Below are 20,007 nucleotides of genomic sequence, written 5' to 3' on the forward strand. Positions count from 1 at the left end.
GCCCAAGGAGGTGCTACCATGGTACTTTTGGTGTTTGTGCTGGACGGATGCCACACCGTTCATCATCTTCTTAATCTCATATGTCGCTGTGATGTCTTCAGCACAGCACTGAAACAGGAGGCCTTTGAGACCGTAAACAGAATGGCAATGTTTTCAAGGGCCTGGACGAACGAAGCATTTCAAAAACACACATCCTGAGGAAGGAACACGTTTCCTGATCCACGTTAAACAAAGAAAGGCGGTTCCACGTGATAAGTGCGAGCATTCTGCCCCTTCTCTCCATCCTCGGCGTCCTTCACATTCATGAACACTCACCTGTGAAGATGAGCGTGTGTCTTCTCTGGCTCGGCCTGAGCGCTCTGTGTAAGGACACTCCGGACTGATTCAGACCATCTCATACTCTTTTTTATTCATTTGTCTCACCTCTTTCTCACTTTTGCTCTCATCTACAGGGCAAGCGGCCGACACACAGGCAGGTAAGTCCTCAGTTCAGTTTTATTTGCATGCGAGGGAAACGGTTTTTGGAGGCTGTTGAGTTATTTTTACCTCTCTCAGATTCACCTGACCGCTTGATTTATATAGTCGGGCAAAGGGAGCAGTGAAATATCATGACAGTTCTGTGCTTTTCTGGGACTTCTCGGATGTATTTTTAGCCAGAGTCAGATCTGTGATTCGCTCGGATGCTTTGATCCTTCAGAGATGTTTTGTCACGGACTGTTTAGCCGTTCAGAGGAAGTTTGCGCTTCGCATAATAGCAAGATGTTTAGTCTGCGTTTAATTAGAGGCTCAAACAAGATCAGTGATGCAGATTCCAACACACAAACACTGTCGCTTTCTAATCAACCCTCTGGGTTCGGATTATCCTTGTTTTTCCAGATTTTAGCGGTGTTTATGGGCTGACGTGTACAGCAGAGAACTTGTTGTTTTGTTGGCCGGGCTGAGAGTTGTGCGCCAGAAATGACAGGGTCTGTGCTCCTCAGGGAATGATGTTTTGTGTTTGTTTATGTGCTTTCCTTCCTTCCTCCTTTTTCTGTTGGGAACGCCGCTGCTCTCCACACTTCTCAGTGTGGCCTTCTTTAAGACTTCAGGAAAAGAGCTGACGGTGTTCTGCTCAAAGTAAACATACCGAGAGGATGACTCTTTAGAAGTGGCATCTGATGGCCTTTTTTTTTTTTTTTTTTGTAAACCGAAGGGTGCGCACAATGTAAGAACGGGACTGTACTGGTGCATTGATTTACCCTTCACTGAGAAGACAATCCCAGAGTTCACCCCTTGTGTAAAATAAGTGCACTTAATAGATTGTAGTGTTCTTCAAATCTTAAAAGAATATTTTAAAACCTGTACTTGCATTTAATATAATATTACTGAAATAAAAGGCACTTAAGTGCACTTAAAGAGAGACACTTTCATGACTTTCTTAACACACTCAAATGGGCTTTTAAAACATACACTTAGTAATTAAAAGTTTTACTTAAATCATTATGTTTCAATAATATTTTGTCGTCCTTTAAAGAACTTATGTTGATGTGTTGACCAAAGCACATTTAAAGTACTTGATTATGATTTTAACTTTAGTGTGTTATTCAATATTACATTTATAGTTAATATATTTTATATATTTTACCATGCAACAATGTGTGATTACAGATTTATTTCAATATATTACATACAAGTTTCAATATAAATTACATTAAATTATATTTTACTGATTAAATATATTTTATATGATTACCTTAAAGACACTATAAACGTGTGACGAAGTTGGCAGAATTCACAGCAGATTTAACTAAAATTAACTAAAATGATCTCAGACCCAACAAGTGTTTTTGAGAGTGCAATACATTTGTATGATCTCTCCAAACAGAAGGTTTAAAAGCTTTGTATGATTACTTTTAAATAGCCATCTATTGTGTAGCACTGCTGACGACGAATTGTCCATAATAAATGTGTAAAATTATTGTATAATAATATATATATTTATTGAATATTTTTAAATTTATAATGCAGCTTTCAAAAACACAAGGATGTGTCATGATTATTTACAAAATTATTAAAATTGTATTAATATGATATTAATATTTATTATGTATTTAAAAATGTCATTAAGATTATATTATTATATAAGATTTTATAATTATTTATACAAAATTCAGTTAAGTCAACAACATATTCTGTCACTTTATTTATTTTTTTTCTGCTATTTTGACTCCCAAAATTGGTTAGATTGTAAATATAATGAACTTTTTTTTTTATGATCTTATATTCTGTCCCAGATAGCAACATATTGTCGGCCCTGATCCAGCCCACATCTGGGCCGTGTGGAATCCACATATACCAGATGTGGGCCGGACCTGGGCCGACACTATGTTGCTTTATTTTTACGTTTTTGATTTATGAAATATGGAATGTCTTTGTGTACAGGTTTGGCTATACTTGTGAGGGCCAAATGTCCTCACTTATTTAATAAAACATCATGACAAGCGACAAGTGAGGGCATTTTACTTGTCCTCATTAATTAAAAAGGCTTATAAATTGGCCCAAACGTGTTTTTATTTAAATCTAGTGTTTTGTTTCTATGATGGGTGTAGGTTTAGTGGTAGATATTTTGACATAAAATCAATGGAAGTATTTGCAATGTCCTCTCTAATATAGTGAAACAAATGTGTGAATGTGTGTTTTATCTCTGGGTCTTTCTGAGCAGCATTCACCATTGATCAGGTGACGTTGACTGTGCTTCCTGGTAATAATGTGGCGAGTGGCACTAACCTGACCTTGCGTTGCGAAGCCAAGGTCAGTCACAGCCTCCCGCAGCCGCTGACATACAGCTTCAGGTTCCTGCAGGACGATCAGGTCATGTACTCCAAAAATACCAGCGCCTCAGTGGTGGAGCGCAGTTTATCTCCAGCCAGGGTGTTCAACTCGGGTCGCTACCAGTGCGATGTCCGCATCTACGACAAGACCAAGACAAGCACCAGTCAGACACTCAGAGTCACAGGTCAGTAGCCTAACATAACTGATGCTTATCAAAGCATAATTCTACTAATTCAATTTTTAGCAGCTGTTGCTGTCTGATTACAGTGGATATAAAAGTCTACACACCCCTGTTAAAATAGCTGGTTTTAAAGAGTCTGTATACCCATGCAGGCCTTCAAGTCCCCATGCTGAAGGTGAAGTCTGATATCATTTCTGAGGGTGAAGACATCAGTGCCACATGCTTTGCACCAGAGGAGACGGGCGGTCTGAACTTCTATTTCTACGAGGACGATCAGGAGGTCAAGCGAGTCTCTAGCAAGAGCAACTCTGTGACGACCACTCTTGCCATGCAGAAGCTCACAGACGTCTACCTGCACTGTGTCTATATATATCTCATGCATCCTGATGCGGGCTTCTCCAACAAAAGCAACACTGTGAAAGTGATTGTGCAAGGTAACATTTGCTTGGTCAAAGAAACTTGGTCTAAAGACCCCATGAAATCAAAATTGTTGGCTACACTCAAAATTATTTAGGGTTAGTTCCCCCAAAAATGAAAATTCTGTAATTATTTACCCACCCTGATGTCGTTCCAAACCCGTAAAATCGTTTATCTTAATTACACAAATTGAGATATGTTTGATGAAATCCAAGAGCTTTCCGGTTCCTCCATAGGCAGCAACATCATTGCAACTTTCAAGGCCCAGAAAGGTAGTAAAGACATTGTTAAAATAGTCCATGTGACTACAGTGGTTCAACCTTAATGCTATGAATCGACTGAACACGTAATATGAAGAGTTTGGTTCCAAAACGCGATAAACGCAATTTTAAAAAAAAATTAGTTACTGCAAAAATCAGTATTGTGTCTAGTTGGTATTGAAAAGTCAATGTTTAATTTTAAGTAAAATGCGATATCCGCCGTGTTATTCTGTCATGTTTTCTCCCTTTCTTTCCAAACCGCGACAAACGCCCAGTCTCCCTTCTCTGCAGAATGCGATATATCCGCTCTCAACCAATCACAACGCACCATTCCACGCAATGTAAACAGTAACGGCAGCGCCTTAAATACACCCGGCTTCCTAGTTTTTCTTATCTATTTTGTACTTTTCGATCAACAAACAAACAAAAAAAAGAAATATTTTGACGGCATTGATGAACCTGTGGTTGTTTCTGCGGTGGGTAAGAAACGCAAGGCATCGAAATCGAATCATTTACGTGAGGAGATTAAGAAGATGAGGCACTCGGGAGGAGGAAAAATGTTTTCAATCTTCTTTACAGTTCTTAATAAAAATATTATACTAATAAACTTACGTTGTTGTGTATTTTCAACAATTTCAATATATTAAAAAAAACTTTTATATTGATTCAATGGATTAATTGCATTTAGTTAAAAAAAATGGATTTATAGCATTTTGGGGGAAAAAATAATCCGTTTTTATAATAAATATTTGAAAATCAAAACCTGGATTTTATTTTTTATTTTTTATTATGACCTACAAATGCTATGTGAAAGTTTGAAACAGAAAATAGTGGTTTTCATCTTTCCACTTTCTTGGTAAAGAAAACACATTTTTACTCAAATTAATCTAAATGGATTTATTGCGTTTTGGAACCAAACTCTTCAAATTGTTGAATAAAGTCGTTATTTTTGTTTTGTTTTTGCGCACAAAAAGTATTCTCATTGCTTCATAATATTAAGGTTGAACTACTGTAGTCACATGAACAATTTTAACAATGTCTTTACTACCTTTCTGGGCCTTGAAAAGGAGGGGTCTATGGAGGGGTCAGAAACCTCTCGGATTTCATAAAAAATATATTCATTTGTGTTCTAAAGATGAACGAAGGTCTTACTGGTTTGGAACGAGATGAGGGTAATTAAGACAGAAATGTATTTTTTTTTGTGTATCAACCTTTTAAGATCCATGCTTTGTTTTTTTAAAGAAATTAATACTTTCATTCACCAAGGATGCAGTAAAATGATCAAAAGTTGATCAAATAAATGCAGCCTTGCTGAGCACAAGAAGCTTCTTTAAGAAACGTTAACAATATTACAGAGCCTAAACTTTTGAATGGCAGTGTAAATGCTGGTCATTAATATCAAAATTATTGAATTATCTTGGATTATCTCTCACTCATGGATTATGTACATTTTAGTCTAATAAAATGTAACGTTATAATGCCCCTAAAATTATAACGCCTCTCAACCCCATAACAAAACAAGAAAATACAGCTAAGCTAGTCATTTCATGTGGTCTTTATAGAGCATATCCACAGCTGATTATATTTTGCATCGACAGCGAGATTGATCTTTTTTTTCTTTCTTTTTACAGATCTTGATGTGATCAGGCCGCAAATAAGCATCTCCCCCAACGCGAATGTTGTTGAGGGAGACAGGGTGCAGATCACATGTCGGGTGCAATATTCCTCAGATCTCGAGTTGTTCCTTACCAAAGGCAACACCGTACTTCGTCAATCTCAGTCAACGTTCGCATACAGCCTCACAGTAAGAGCTGAGGATTCAGGGGACTATGTGTGTAAAGCAGAGAAAGGCAGCGTGCAAAAGAAGACCGTCTATAAGCTAAATGTCACAGGTAACTAACCACAAACACACACATTTTGACTAATCTTAGAATGCTTTCAGCTATCAAGAGTCCACTAAGTTTGCCTTTTTATTTCAATAATGTCACTTATGCATCGAAATCGCAGCGAAAATTGGAATATCACGTTGAAATGGAAATTGGAATGTTAAACATTTTTACCATTAACAAATATTTGACACACATTACAGAGTTCTGTGCATGCTGATTTGTTTATCAGAACACAATTAATTACTTTATTAATGAACAAATAATACATTTTATTTAGCCAAGAAAGTAATGATGCATTATAATACACAACATGTAAAATAAATAACACTGCACCGGTCCATTGAGATTTAATTATAGATTTTATTCATATTTTGAATGTTTTTATTTTCTGTTTTCATTTTAATTGTAGTTAGTTTTAGTAATTTTGTTGTGTGTTTTTTTTTTTTTTTTTGTCATTAAAAAATAAATAAATTTATATATAGTTTTTGGTCATTTGTATTTCGGTTTTTGTTTTTGTTATTTATTTATTTTTAATTTTTTGTAATTACCAAATTTTATGAAATATAATAACCCTCCACTGCTTGATAATAAACAAAACAATTCTGACTCCATGTTCACTCTTTAGAACTGTTCTCGAAGCCGATTTTGAGAATGAGCCCAGATCAGGTTTTCGAAGGGGAACGCTTCACTCTGTCCTGCCGCAGTGCTGTACGCTCCTCGGAGAAGATCAAAAAAGCGGACATAAAGTATGCGTTGCTGAAAGAAGATCGGCACATTTATTCAGGTGCCGACTACTTTGCCACTGCGAGCCTGGCCACCAATGGGAAATACTCCTGTATGGCAGTGGCTAAAGGAGTTAACAAGACCAGCCAACAACTCCATTTAAAAGCTAAAGGTGAAGAGTTCATGCTTTTACTAAAGCATTTTACATTATTACTATGTTATAACATGTTATAACTTAGTAATAACAAAATATGTTTGATGAACTAGAGAACTGTAGAGAACTAATCATATAGTCACACACCTTTCAGTTTCCATGGATGTTAAAGGTTCTTCATGGACCGATCAATGCAAATAAAACCCCTTTATTTTTAAAAGTGAAGAGCTGACTGCTTGGAATATGAAGCAGATATATTTAATTCAATTGATAGGTTGCATTGCAAGAACACACTTTAGTGAATAGGCAACTTAATGTTTTTGCATGCTTCTCATTTTCCTCCCCTCTTTTTTTTTCCAGTGCCTGTTTCTGCCCCAGTCATCCGTGTCGTTGATAAGGTGATTGTTGGTCGGCCATTCAAGGTTTCGTGTGAGGCTGAGAATGGAACGCTTCCAATAACATACACCTTACTGAAGGCCCGCGTGTCAATGGCTGAGAGGAGAGTGGATGAGGCTGCTGACAAGGCACTCTTCAGCATTAACTCCATCAGTTCTCCAGAAGAGATCTACAGCTTCACATGTCAGGCTCAAAACCAGGGGCCATCGATCAGTAGCACCAGTCAACCCCTTACAGCAGAAGTCATAGGTAAGAGGACCAAAGCCTGACATCTTGATTTGTGTGCCTAACGTTGCTGCTATTTTTTGAATAATTTGGAAGTGCATGTTGCCATTTTTAGATGCCATAATCACTGATGGACTTTTGTGTGCGGTACCATTCTTGATGACTGTTACATTCATTGTATTCCTGTTCTGCACAGACAAAAGCTTTTCAAGACAACATTCAAAGTTTGTCGATTTTTTTGCCTCTATCTACATTCTTTTAAACTCTAAAAAGTTACTTATGCATACAATTCACTGCAGTTTCCAGCTGAAATAAACAAGAGTGGCAGTAAAACACCAACATCAATTCCTTTTTGAATTATGATAACAGTTAATCAGCACTAATAAATTAATAACAATAAATTAGCAAAAATGTCCTCCTCACTAGCATTTTTGTGTTTTATCTATTTTATCAGCATTTCATATTTACATATTTCATACGTTTATTGTATGGTTCGGTGTATCTCATTTTGTTTTCTTTTACCAAGTTTAAAATCTGGAGACTCGTCCAAAGTAATGAATTAATCAGTGTCAGAGAAACAAACATTATGAATGCATGTGAAATCTGCCTATTGTCAAAACACAAGTTTATGAAGTTTTTAAACGGGTAGTTCACATAAAAATAAATATTCTGTCATTATTTATTCGCACACACACACACACATTAAGAAAAGGCATTACAATATGGCCCAATGCACTGTTGTCACGGTTAACGTGTAATAAACACAAATAAGAGATGCATGACAGAGGATGACGATTGTCATTTTAAATAAATTTGATAGATTTAATAAACACTCAGAGAAAACACAACCACCATTAACACTAACGCAAGACACATAACTGAAGGAAACTGACGGCTTAAATACACATGGAATGAAAATCAATGGAACAGGGAACAGGTGTGAACTAATCAGACGCCATGACAACTAGTGAAAGAACTAGAACTCAGGAGACAATGAAAACAAACAGAACAAAATAATTAAACAAGACATGAACGTGACAACCGTGTTACAGTTAATATGACGACATTTTCCATATTGACTTTTACCTTTATTTTGAATTACACATTGTGTTATAGTTATGTCTGTTCTGTATCTGTTTCCTTGAGTTTTCCCCGTCATTGTGTATTTGGTTCAGTCCTGTTCCCAGTTTTCCCGCTCCTTGTTAGTGTTCAGTTTATTCACCTGTGTTCTGATTTGCCCCAGCTGTGTCTTGTTCCCTCATCCCGTCTGTGTATTTAATCCTGTCTGCTCTTTTGTTCTTGGTCAGTTATTGAATGAATGTATGTATTTTCGAGTGTCTTGCCTGTTCTGAGTTTTCCCTAGTTTGTATTATTAAAGTCTACTGCTGCATTTAGATCCGCCTACTGCCTTTGCTTCCACGCAAATCGTAACAGAATAACTGGCCCACTAGGATCTAGCAGCCATGCCTACCTGGAGTCCTGATGTCCAGATCCTCCGTCTTCGCCAGGAGAATCGCGCCATCGAGGATTATGTAGCAGAATTCCTCGAGCTGGCATATCTCGCGCAAATGAACACCCACGGCCTGAAGATCTTCTTCCGCGGAGGATTATCGGAACCACTCCGGTCTCTGATGCCCGAACCTGGTCCTCACGGATCTTTAGAATGGTACGTTGACCTGGCCCTGTTGTGGAGCGGTTCCCCGTTTACTGTGGGCGTGGAGGAGAAGCTGCGAGAGCCTGCGCTTAGCGTCAGCCCGGTCGCGCCCGCGCTTCCCTTCAGCTGCTCAGCCGAGACCACGCTCCACAAGCCTGCGCTTCACATGAACCGAGTCGAGCCCGCTTTCCACGACATGCCTGAGCTTCTTCCTGCCGAGACCGACATGCCTGAGCTTCTTCCTGCCGAGACCGACATGCCTGAGGCTGAGCTTCTGTCTTCCGAACCCGCACGTCGCTTCAGCCTCGACGAACCCGAGTCAAGTGAGTCAAGTGCCGCCGAGTCAAGTGAGTCAAGTGCCGCCGAGTCAAGTGAGTCAAGTGCTACCGAGTCAAGTGCTACCGAGTCAAGTGCTACCGAGTCAAGTGCTACCGAGTCAAGTGCTACCGAGTCAAGTGCTACCGAGTCAAGTGCTACCGAGTCAAGTGCTACCGAGTCAAGTGAGCCTACCGAGTCAAGTGAGCCTACCGAGTCAAGTGAGCCTACCGAGTCAAGTGAGTCTACCGAGTCAAGTGAGTCTACCGAGTCAAGTGAGTCTACCGAGTCAAGTGAGTCTACCGAGTCAAGTGAGTCTACCGAGTCAAGTGAGTCTACCGAGTCAAGTGAGTCTACCGAGTCAAGTGAGTCTACCGAGTCAAGTGAGTCTACCGAGTCAAGTGAGTCTACCGAGTCAAGTGAGTCTACCGAGTCAAGTGAGTCTACCGAGTCAAGTGAGTCTACCGAGTCAAGTGACTCCTCGCCCTGCCGGCCCCGCCTCTGCGCCTCGCCCTGCCGGCCCCGCCTCTGCGCCTCGCCCTGCCGGCCCCGCCTCTGCGCCTCGCCCTGCCGGCCCCGCCTCTGCGCCTCGCCCTGCCTGCGCCCTTCAAGCTCCGGGAGGCCTGCCCGGAACCCTTTTACCACCTGGAGGTTCCTCCCGAGGATTTCCCCAAGTATTTTTTGGGGGGGGGCAGAAGGTACTCCGTGAGGGCCATGGAGACGACGTCGACATGGTCCTCATCCTCGTCTGAGTCTGCTCCGACCTGGCCACCATCTCATCGTGCTCCGCCCTGGCCTTTGCCACGCCATGCTCCACCCTGGCCTTTGCCACGCCATGCTCCACCCTGGCCTTCGCCACGCCATGCTCCACCCTGGCCTTTACCACGTCATGCTCCGCCCTGGCCTTCGCCTCATCCTGCTCCGCCCTGGCCGCCGTCACGTCCTGCTCCGCCCTGGAGGCTTCCTGTTCCGGGCAAGCCACGCCCTCGTCAGCCTCCAGGGCGCCCACCCTCCCGCCCCTATTTGATGTTTATTCGGCGCGGGGACACGCCTTATGGAAGGGGGGGATAATGTTATAGTTATGTCTGTTCTGTATCTGTTTCCCTGAGTTTTCCCCGTCATTGTGTATTTGGTTCAGTCCTGTTCCCAGTTTTCCCGCTCCTTGTTAGTGTTCAGTTTATTCACCTGTGTTCTGATTTGCCCCAGCTGTGTCTTGTTCCCTCATCCCGTCTGTGTATTTAATCCTGTCTGCTCTTTTGTTCTTGGTCAGTTATTGAATGAATGTATGTATTTTCGAGTGTCTTGCCTGTTCTGAGTTTTCCCTAGTTTGTATTATTAAAGTCTACTGCTGCATTTAGATCCGCCTACTGCCTTTGCTTCCACGCAAATCGTAACACATTGCATTATGTTGTGCTTTAGGGTTGAAGGAAATGTCTGGAAACTTGACAGAAAATGTACTGGTAATTTTCTGCCGCGATATTATCAGTTTTTCTCAGCCCGATCTCACGGCAATTCGTACGAATTTTACGAGGTGGCTAATTCGTACTAATTCATACGATTTTTGCTAATTCGTACATATTTTACGAGTTACCAAATTCGTATGAATTCGTACGAATGGCCTACCCCTGACCCCGCCCCTAAACCTACCCATCACGTGGGTTTAGACAAATCGTACGAATTCGTACGAGTGAGGTCGTATGAATTAGTACGAATTAGCCACCTTTTAATCACTCGTACGAATTCGTACAAATTGGTCGTGAGATGGCGTTGGTTTTTCTACTTACAGTGAAAAAGTGGTCCATTAAACTCATTCTCTATTTCTTCTTAAGTCATAAAATTGTTTTAAATAACAGAAGTCGAAATCAGAAATCTCATTCCTGTTCACATTCAGATACAAATTTGACATGACATTGACTCATTGACACATTGAATGGGATATAAAGTTGCGACAGGGCAGGCGATTTCCAGTTATTAATGACTGAAAGATGTCTTCAGAAAATGAATGGGCTATAGTATTATTGTCTCTTACTATTCTTGACTAAAGTCGCTGGTATTTCTCTGTCTGTCTATCAGTACCAGTGTCCAAGCCAGTCCTGGAGCCACAGGACGTTACAGTCACAGAGGGCTCAGACCTCACCCTCACCTGCCGTGTACAGAAGGGCACTTACCCAATCACCTTTACCTGGTATCACAACAGGCTCCCTTTATCCAGCCAAAAAGTCAGATCCTTAGAAGGACGTTATATCATCGTAACCATAGAACGAGTCCAGCGAGGCGACTACTACTGTGAGGCGTCCAATTACAACACTGAAATTAAAAGTAGTTATCCAGCCAGGATTGGAGGTACATTTTTAAATACCACACCAACACAACATTTGATCACCCTGATATGCCATAGTAGAACTTCTCTGTTTTGAAATATAATTTTTTTGAATTATTACACTTACTCTACGCAGATGAAAGTTAAAGAAAGCAGTCAGTTAATGCAGCAACATTTTTATGAATTCTATCAATGCAATGTTGTGAGAACATGAACGTGAACAAACGTGAACGACGCTCTGGAAAGTTGACGGGCCAGTGCTGCAACGTCACGAAATTGTAAGCCTTGCAAATTTAAATATTAAAGCGCAAGAAGACGCGAAAGGAAACTCAATTTGTCACTCGCTTTTCAGACAGCGCTCGAATGCTGAATTGAACTCTCTTTTACATCTGCTTGTGCTTGAATAGAGAAAATCACACAAAATTATCTAAATGTTTTTTATTTTTTAATGTTAATAAAACAACAAAGGAGAAAGAAAAAAAATCACTCTCTGCTCTTGACTGAATAACTTTTGTAACTTTAATTTAAGGATTAATCTGTTTCATTTATGCAGTGCACATTGTTCAATGTCTCTACCTGAAAAGTTACTTGTCTCAATGTTTTAAATTTATATTAGTTAGGCTAGTTGTTTTGGAATAGAGAATTATGTATAATCAAATTTTGTTATCATAACTGCTGTTTTTGCAGAAACATGGCCGGTAAAAAATATTTATGCCCGGTAAATTTTCTTAAGTCAGCGGTTATTGGCAGGTGTGACAAAAAGTGTGTTTTAGGCCCTGCTTGTATACTCATGTAGAGTATGTTTCTGGCATAAAAGTGGCAATGTTTACAGAAGATGTTGGTAAAGATGTTCACAGGTTCTTTCTGATTTTGTGTGTGTTTTATAGTCAGTTTAGCGGTGTGGAAGAAAGCTCTTATTGGAGTGTTTTGTATCTTGCTTTTGGTGGCTATCGTCATAGTCCTGACAGTCTTTTTGAAGAAAATGCCAAATCCACGCAGAAAAAAGCAAGCAACTGAGTTATCAGTGTAAGACGCCACTTAATTTCAATTTAACATCTACAGTTCATACGTCTTATATCATAATTTGAATGTTTCTTCATTCTGTTTGAAAATGCTTTTTGTCTCAGTAAACCTTCAAGGCCCAAATCAGGTGACCCTATGAGAATCAGCCTCACTCTCGACATTGAAGACAACACCATTCTCAATGGTAGAAAATGTCCTTATTCTTGTCATATCAATATTAATATTAATATTAATATTGTGATTGGCTATTTTTGAAGCTGCTGTGTATTTAAGGCAAGGCGCCACATGTGAATAGGCTAAAAACTAATAGATATTACCATACTTTCCCTAGTTTATTAGTCACAGTATATTTAGACAATCGTTTTGGGATGTTATGTTTGTATATGCACAGCAAAAACTCCAGTGTTAAATTAACTCTCCTGGGAGTTTATATGACTCCACACTAAAGAGTGTTAAATTAACACTGAAGCAGTGTTAAAGTGAATGAGCTAATTAAGTGATTAATTGAGCGATGATAGACCAACATTGAAGACACCTGATATTAACAAGTAGAATCACTGAAGGTGAAAAATCACAATTTTAAGTCACCATTATGGAGATCGGTGTTTGCTTCAGTTGGGAAGTTAACCCTTACATTTTATACTTTAGATATTGTTTCGCTGTTGTATCTGAGTTATAACTGCCAGATGAACAAAGAGAAAAGATGATCTGATGGTGTTGGTTATGTTTTAACAAAATCAACAGTTGACCTGAATCACTGAACTAATGTAGAGCGTAATCTCTGACTTAAATGTATATTGTTGATTACAGCATCACAGTGATTCTACAGTGTAAGATCCAAAAAAAATTATTCACTTCAAATTCTTTCTTAAAAGTTGTTCTGATAAAAAAAAAAAAAAAACCTTTCTTTTAGGCACTCACAGACATCAAGAATCAGTGTATGAATCTCAACAATGGTGACAAACAATTAGGAAAAGGAAATTACTAAAATATTTCAGATCATAATTTATTCATACTGCAATGCATGATGGGAGCCATGAATGAGTTTTGATTGGTGGAGCCCATAATGCATTTCAATATGCTTTATTATTGTCACCATTGTTGAGATTCACAGGCTGATTATTGATGTCAGTGTGTCTAAATAAAATATTTTTTCAAAATCTTTTGATCAGAACTAATTTTACGAAATATTTTGGATTATATTGAAAGTGCTGAAAAATGCTTGCTATAGAACTATAGTGTTGCTGTAATCAACAAAGTAAACGTAATGCTCTAAATGAGTTTTGTGATTCTGGTCAAGCGATGATTATGTCAAACCATAATCAACACCACCTGATCACCTTTTCTCTTAGTTCATCTGACAGTTGTAACTCGGTTACAACAGCCAAACTAAATCTAATGTTAATAGTTTAAGGGTCAAGAGGCCTATTAAAGCCTATTAATGATCACCATTATGGTGACTTCGCAAATGAGATTTTCTTCTTCAGTGATTCTGCTTGTTAATATCAGGTGTCTTCAATGATGGTCAATTATCATTCAATTAATCACATAATTAGCTCATTAACTTTAACACTCTTGAGTCTGGAGCCAAATAAACTCCCAGGAGAGTTAATTTAACACTGGAGTTTTTGCTGTGTGCAAATTAGACATTATCTAATTACATAATTACATATGACATACTTAAAGGTTTTTGAATGTATCACAGCATAAATCAGAAAGTACTGTCAACAGCCAGAAAAAATAAAAATAAATAAATAAATATATATATATATATATATGTTAGGTATAAAATGTTATATAAATCAGATGAATGTGCTTCTGAAGTGGATATTTCTAGCTTTTCTCATTTAAAAAAAAATGGCCTTTGATGATATACTTGTTAAAATAGAGTGGAAAAATAAAACAGTGTTTTTTCTTGGTGGATGAACTTATGATTTTATTATTACCAGTGTAGTTCTTGTGGAGTTTGGTACATGCATACAGTGATATGGAGATCGTTACGTCATATAGTATCTTTGCGTGTTGCGTTAGGTTATATTATTATAATGGCTGAATTGTATTTTGATTACCAAAGTCATATTGAAAATTGCATTTCATCACTTTTTTTTTTTCCTGACACCGAATGTTGAGGTCATATCTTGTTTGTTTCTGCCTACAGGCACTCCTTGTGTGATGGGCAGGAATGTCTGGAGTGAAAATGCATCTGGCTCAGGTACAGACTTTAAACAGGATGAGGCCTATGTGATGTGAGTTCATCTCATGACAATGTCTGCTTGCTATCAAACTAGATTCTGACGATCATACCGACGTGGACTCTGAGTTGGTTCACCCACAGGAAGTGGATCCCAGCAAAGGTGAGATTCAAGAATGTCAACGAATCCCTCAAATGGAATCATTGCAAAAAAAAAAAAAAAAAAAGATCTATCAGTTCTATATAGGACTATTAAAGGAGCTGTATGTAAGAAATGTATTTCAATTAATCATAAAATGGCGCTGAAATGTCACTAGACATTAAGAAATCATGTACATTTCAAATACTTATATCACTGACAACAGTAGTCTGGCCAGGATATTGTCATTTAAAAAGTGCAGTTGCAGCCCTCAACTGATGTTGATGTTGTCATGTTGTGTTTTGGTCTGATGCTCCACCCTCCACCTATCTACCAATCACGAAGTCAGTAGTGTTGCGGCATCCGGGTTGCCAGCTCTGCTCTAGTTACCACAGCTGCAGCTCGTCACGTTCCTGCTGGATCCTGCAGCTAGATCTGGCAACCTCGAGTTAGGGAGGAGGGGGAGGGGATACTGGATACTACAGTAATTTGACAGTGATTGCGGTACTAGTTTTGGCCACAATCTTACATACAGCTCCTTTAAATAAATCTTTTAGTTTAGTAATTTTGTTGCTTTTGTCATTGTTTGTAAATGAAGTTAAACTTATTCTTATATGGTTTTTGTTAACTATAATAACCCTGATTTGCATTGAAATTGAATTGACCACGGCCCACAGGAAAACTAATTGGAATAGTAATTTACAGATAAATTCAAAGAAATTGAACACAGGTACCAGTATTATGAGACCCTTAAAATTAAATAAATGTATTACTGTTAATATTACAAAATATGTCAATTGAATACAGATTTGTAAAGGTAGCATTTCAAAAACTAACCATAGGCCTACATATGATCTATTTTGTTTCTAATAATCTATTCCAAAAAATAGAGATCGATTGAATGCACAATTTCTTTTTAAAAAGTCGATAAGCTCTACTCTTTTTTTTTTTTTTTCACTGAACACCAAGTGCGAATGGACTTTGGGGTTTTCACACTGGGCACATTTGCTGCAGTCCGAATCCAAATGCGTTTGTTCCAAGTACACACTTTTGTATTGAACCCTGGTGCATTTGCGTTCATCTTACACAAAGGACACTTGCGTCTACTGTATGTGTGTCGCATGAAGGCAGCTTTCTGCTGCTTGCAAACTGACTCTTTTGAGGAAACAGTGAATTGCGAGCCATTCGTTTGCTGCTCTGGTTGCACTCGCTATGTGCGATTACACAGGTAAATCATCACCACTGTCATCCCTTACATGAGTTTGGTTGAACTAATGACATCGACTAAAATGCATGCCCAGGTTACTTTGCTCTGAATGGTTTAGCTCCAGTCTATTTAACGGATCTTCTATCACCCTATAATCCATCGCGCTCTTTAAGATCACTAAATTCGAGGCTTCTGGTCATTCCTAGGATGTCCAGATCCACCAAAGGAGGGAGAGCATTTTCACATTTAGCTCCGAAGCTGATGGAGTTTTAGGACACCATCGGGTCACTTGATGGAGTTTTTCGGTTCCTTGCCACTGTTGCCTTTGGCTTGCTCAGTTGGGGATATTCAAATTAAATGACCCATCATACCACTGATCAGCTCTACCAAACTTGGATGTCTTTTTCCAGTAATAAACAAACACTGTTAAGTTGTTTAAGTTGTTTTGATTGATACTGCGAAGCAGCTTTGATACAATCTGTATTGTGAAAAGCGCTATATAAATATATTTGACTTGACTTGACTTGACTTTGCTTCCTGAACAAGTGGGCACCTGAGTCCTAGGCTGATTCTAAAATCCCATACTCTCTTGAGTACGTACTTATTTTGAATAAATAATTACTTGCGCTAAAAAAGTATGTGTGTGGTATGAATGTTATCTGGACGTACAACATCCGCCATGTTGTCATTATCATGTGACCTACCAGCGTCTCCTGTGGCCTCATGGGATAGTAAGTCTCCATCGTATGCTTCAGAATCTCGCCGGAAGAAGTAGTACCACTTACTTCTTTTGTCACATACTGTTTTTTGCCTACTAGGGAAGTCAAGTCAAGTCATTTTTATTTATATACTATACAGATTGTTTCAAAGCAGCTTTGCAGTGATAACAGGAAAGTGATTCAATGATGGAAACAGAGTTCATTTCGACTATACAGCAGCTTTGAAAGAAAATAGTCAGCTGAAGTCAGTTCAGTGTTGATTCAATTCCATTGTAAAGATCATCAATCATTAAATTAGTTCATTTCACATGTAAAGCAGTTCTGCAGAAAACAGTGGTCATCATCATCCAGCTCAGTTCAGTTTACATCCAATAGTGGCAGTGCAGTTAAATCAGTAATGTTGTTGAATATTAAGTGTCCCCAACTAAGCAAGCCAGAGGCGACAATGGCAACGAACCAAAACTCCATCAGGTGACCGAAATAGAGGTGGAAAAAACCTTAGGAGAAACCAGACTCATTTGGAAGGCCAGTTCTCCTCTGGCCAGCGAACGAACACGGTGTGCTTATGATTCAGGATGTATCTCAAGACAGAAATCTGATTGTAGATCGGTAGCAACTCAGACCACCTCCTACAGGTTTGGTCATTGGTCCCTAGTCTCGGGGTTTGGTCCCCCACACATCCTGATTTTGCTGAGTCAGTCGCATTCCTCGGTCAACATATTTTTTTGATCCTGGCACAACATTCCTGTCTGAAAATGTAATCCTAACCATATTCCTACCCCTAAACCTAACCCTACCCATAAGTTATCCCTAAAATCAGAGGGAAATGATAGGTGAATAACACTGATGTAGAAGCGCTTAACCCTCAAATCTGATTGGTTGTTCGGAATGTTGTTCCAGGATCAGCAGAGATGTTGATCCAGGAACATGTTGCACTGGGTGAAATCAGGTTCTGCTGGTTCCCCGATGTGCATCAGGGTCCACGTATGAAAGCCCCCTAGTGGACCCATCTATTTGAGCATTCAATCACTCAGACAAGTGGACACAACAAGACTGTGTGCATGGACATCAGCGGACTCTGCTGATGATGAAAATTACAGAGTTAAATGTGGAAAAGTGAAGTATAACGTTGGGTTTATTTAGCTGTCCTCACTATGCCTAGTTTAACTATTTGCATGTATTATTGTGTTTTCTTTCCCCTACTGTCTAAAACCAGAAATGTAGTTCTTGTGTCATGACTATTTATAAAATCACTAATCTACACAGTAAAGTTTAAATTAAATAAGTAAAGAAGAGAAATTTCCATTTTGAAGCTGAACAAAAAAAAAAATGTGCATATTTCTATTAGAAGTTCTTGTGAAGAAAAGCATAGAGCCTGAACACAGTGGCCAGCATACAGAGGTCCAGATGTCCACACCAGGTGAGCTCTGATCTTTGAATCACACACATTACAGCCTGACAACCCTATGGAGGCTTGTTTCCACCATGGAATAAAACAAAAATTTATCTTTAGCAATTCGCAATTGTGAGACACTCGGAATTGCGAGGGAAAAAAAGTCAGAATTGTGAGTTGCAATTACCTTATTTATATTTCATTATGTGGCAGAAACAAGCTTCCATACTCCCCTCACCTTAAAGCATGACCATAACAGGCAGCAAAAGTGGCGCATTGTTGCATTGCGTACTAACATTGTTAATGAAAGTGTGGTTTCATCATGCATGAGACGCCAGGTGGCTATTTCCTGTGCCGGTGGGAAAGAGCTTCCTGTTTTCACAATGGGCCCTGGAGCCTCATGTTCCTCTGCCCAACCGACACAGAAACTCGGCTATTGTTTCATCAGCGCAAATAAACACTCCACAGCCCCTTTTCCCTAGCGAGACCTCTTGATAATCATTGCGGTATGCGTGTAAAACAATGCTGAAACATAGCAGAGGTCACACTGAAATGGGTTTTGGCATGCCCACATATCGCCAAACAATAGCTACATCTGGAGGGAAACAGATTACTTACACAGGCACATTAGCATGGCACTAACACGATAAGCCCAGGGCAGGCATCACACTCCTCTTCCTTGGGAGTTGGTTCAGGAAGTTGGGCTGCAGTTATTAAATATTCATCTATTTTGCCGCTGCGGCTCTTTTGTGACGGTGGTTCATTTGTTTTTTATAGGAGTTTCGGAACAGGCTGAGGGCGTAAGTGACGCACAATGTTGACACAGACACAGACACACAAGTCCACATGTAGGTATGTACAAATAGTTTTGCCACAGGGAGGCCCTCTTGTGGAAGAAATAGGCGCCACAGAAGAAATACCTCATATCTCATTTGGTTTAACTCATGAAGCATGACAAGAACATTTGCTGGTCATACAAAATCCAAAGGGGAACAATTATAAACTATATTTTGCACAAACAATGATAGATAGATAGATAGATAGATAGATAGATAGATAGATAGATAGATAGATAGATAGATAGATAGATAGATAGATAGATAGATAGATAGATAGATAGATAGATACATAGATAGATACATAGATAGACAGATAGATTGATTGATTGATTGAACGTGACTCTGCAAGCTTTCAGTGAAGCTTATTTGTGTCTTTCTCAGCAGGCGGCTCTGGAGTATGCGCAACTCAACAACAGTGAACAAGAACCTGCATAGTGTCTCAACACATTACATCTAATTTATTCAGCTTCTTCACCACCAGAGGCTGATCTTCATTTATGATATGTTGACATTGAACATTTTAGTTTGACGGTATCATTAATATTACTTTGTGGCCTGGATTGTTTGTAATGTGAGTAAGATGTGTTATGATGTTTATATACAGTATCAGAGATTAAAATCTGAGCAGTCAAGTCTTTATTATTATTATTATTGTTTTTCCTTTTTGGAGTGTTTTTTTTCAAGAACTATGAGAAAAAAAGGAAAAACATCTGTGCTTCCAGAACATGGGGGAGCTGCTAAACCACTGGAAAAATTAAGTCTTTAAAAGTGGAGTAATTTAAAAGGGTCATTTTAAACATTTTAGGATGAAGTACCACTGCTAACTTTTTACATTGCAGTTTGAAATGACTGGACCCTTATGGGAAGTTGTTGTAACTTAATTGCAAGAATATCTAGTTATTTTCGAGAATTTCACAGGTTTTAATTCTAACCATAAAACAAAAACTGCATTGATTGCTGTCTGAGACTGAGGCATACCAACGCATGAAAAAAAAAAAAAAACCTGTTCCATTTCTCATGGAATACCACAGTGTTCTATTTTAGGACCTCTGCTCTTTTTGTTTTATTATAAAAGTTACCCTTAGTTTGTGTAATCAGGCAAAACACATACCAGCCCTGTTTTAAAAAAATGTTTTCTTTTTTTAGCGATA

The 20,007-nt window shown here is 38.9% G+C and overlaps 1 protein-coding gene across 1 annotated transcript; it reads left to right on the forward strand.

The window, feature by feature from the left end:
* Nucleotides 1-243: 243 nt before the first annotated feature.
* On the forward strand, nucleotides 244-19,493 carry pecam1a (platelet and endothelial cell adhesion molecule 1a). Its single transcript, XM_056250997.1, has 15 exons — nucleotides 244-363; nucleotides 453-476; nucleotides 2,702-2,995; nucleotides 3,145-3,426; nucleotides 5,301-5,561; nucleotides 6,184-6,453; nucleotides 6,796-7,080; nucleotides 11,099-11,368; nucleotides 12,233-12,371; nucleotides 12,473-12,552; nucleotides 14,527-14,580; nucleotides 14,657-14,722; nucleotides 17,973-18,044; nucleotides 18,795-18,817; nucleotides 19,238-19,493. Exons 1-15 carry the CDS (start codon nucleotides 324-326, stop codon nucleotides 19,289-19,291), a joined length of 2,214 nt encoding a protein of 737 aa, XP_056106972.1. The 5' UTR covers nucleotides 244-323; the 3' UTR covers nucleotides 19,292-19,493.
* Nucleotides 19,494-20,007: the final 514 nt, after the last annotated feature.

The sequence above is a fragment of the Rhinichthys klamathensis genome, unplaced genomic scaffold, assembly GCF_029890125.1.
Source record: "Rhinichthys klamathensis goyatoka isolate OS25496 unplaced genomic scaffold, OSU_Roscu_1.1 h1tg000004l_1, whole genome shotgun sequence".
Lineage (NCBI taxonomy): Eukaryota > Metazoa > Chordata > Actinopteri > Cypriniformes > Leuciscidae > Rhinichthys > Rhinichthys klamathensis.

What these genes read in the sequence shown, in the direction of transcription:
- pecam1a (XM_056250997.1), top strand. Translation starts at nt 324, where the DNA reads ATGAGCGTGTGTCTTCTCTGGCTCGGCCTGAGCGCTCTGT. An exon ending in CTATAAGCTAAATGTCACAG is followed by an intron (nt 5,562 to 6,183) that starts GTAACTAACCAC and finishes TTCACTCTTTAG; the next exon opens with AACTGTTCTCGAAGCCGATT. An exon ending in TTTCGGAACAGGCTGAGGGC is followed by an intron (nt 18,818 to 19,237) that starts GTAAGTGACGCA and finishes TGTCTTTCTCAG; the next exon opens with CAGGCGGCTCTGGAGTATGC.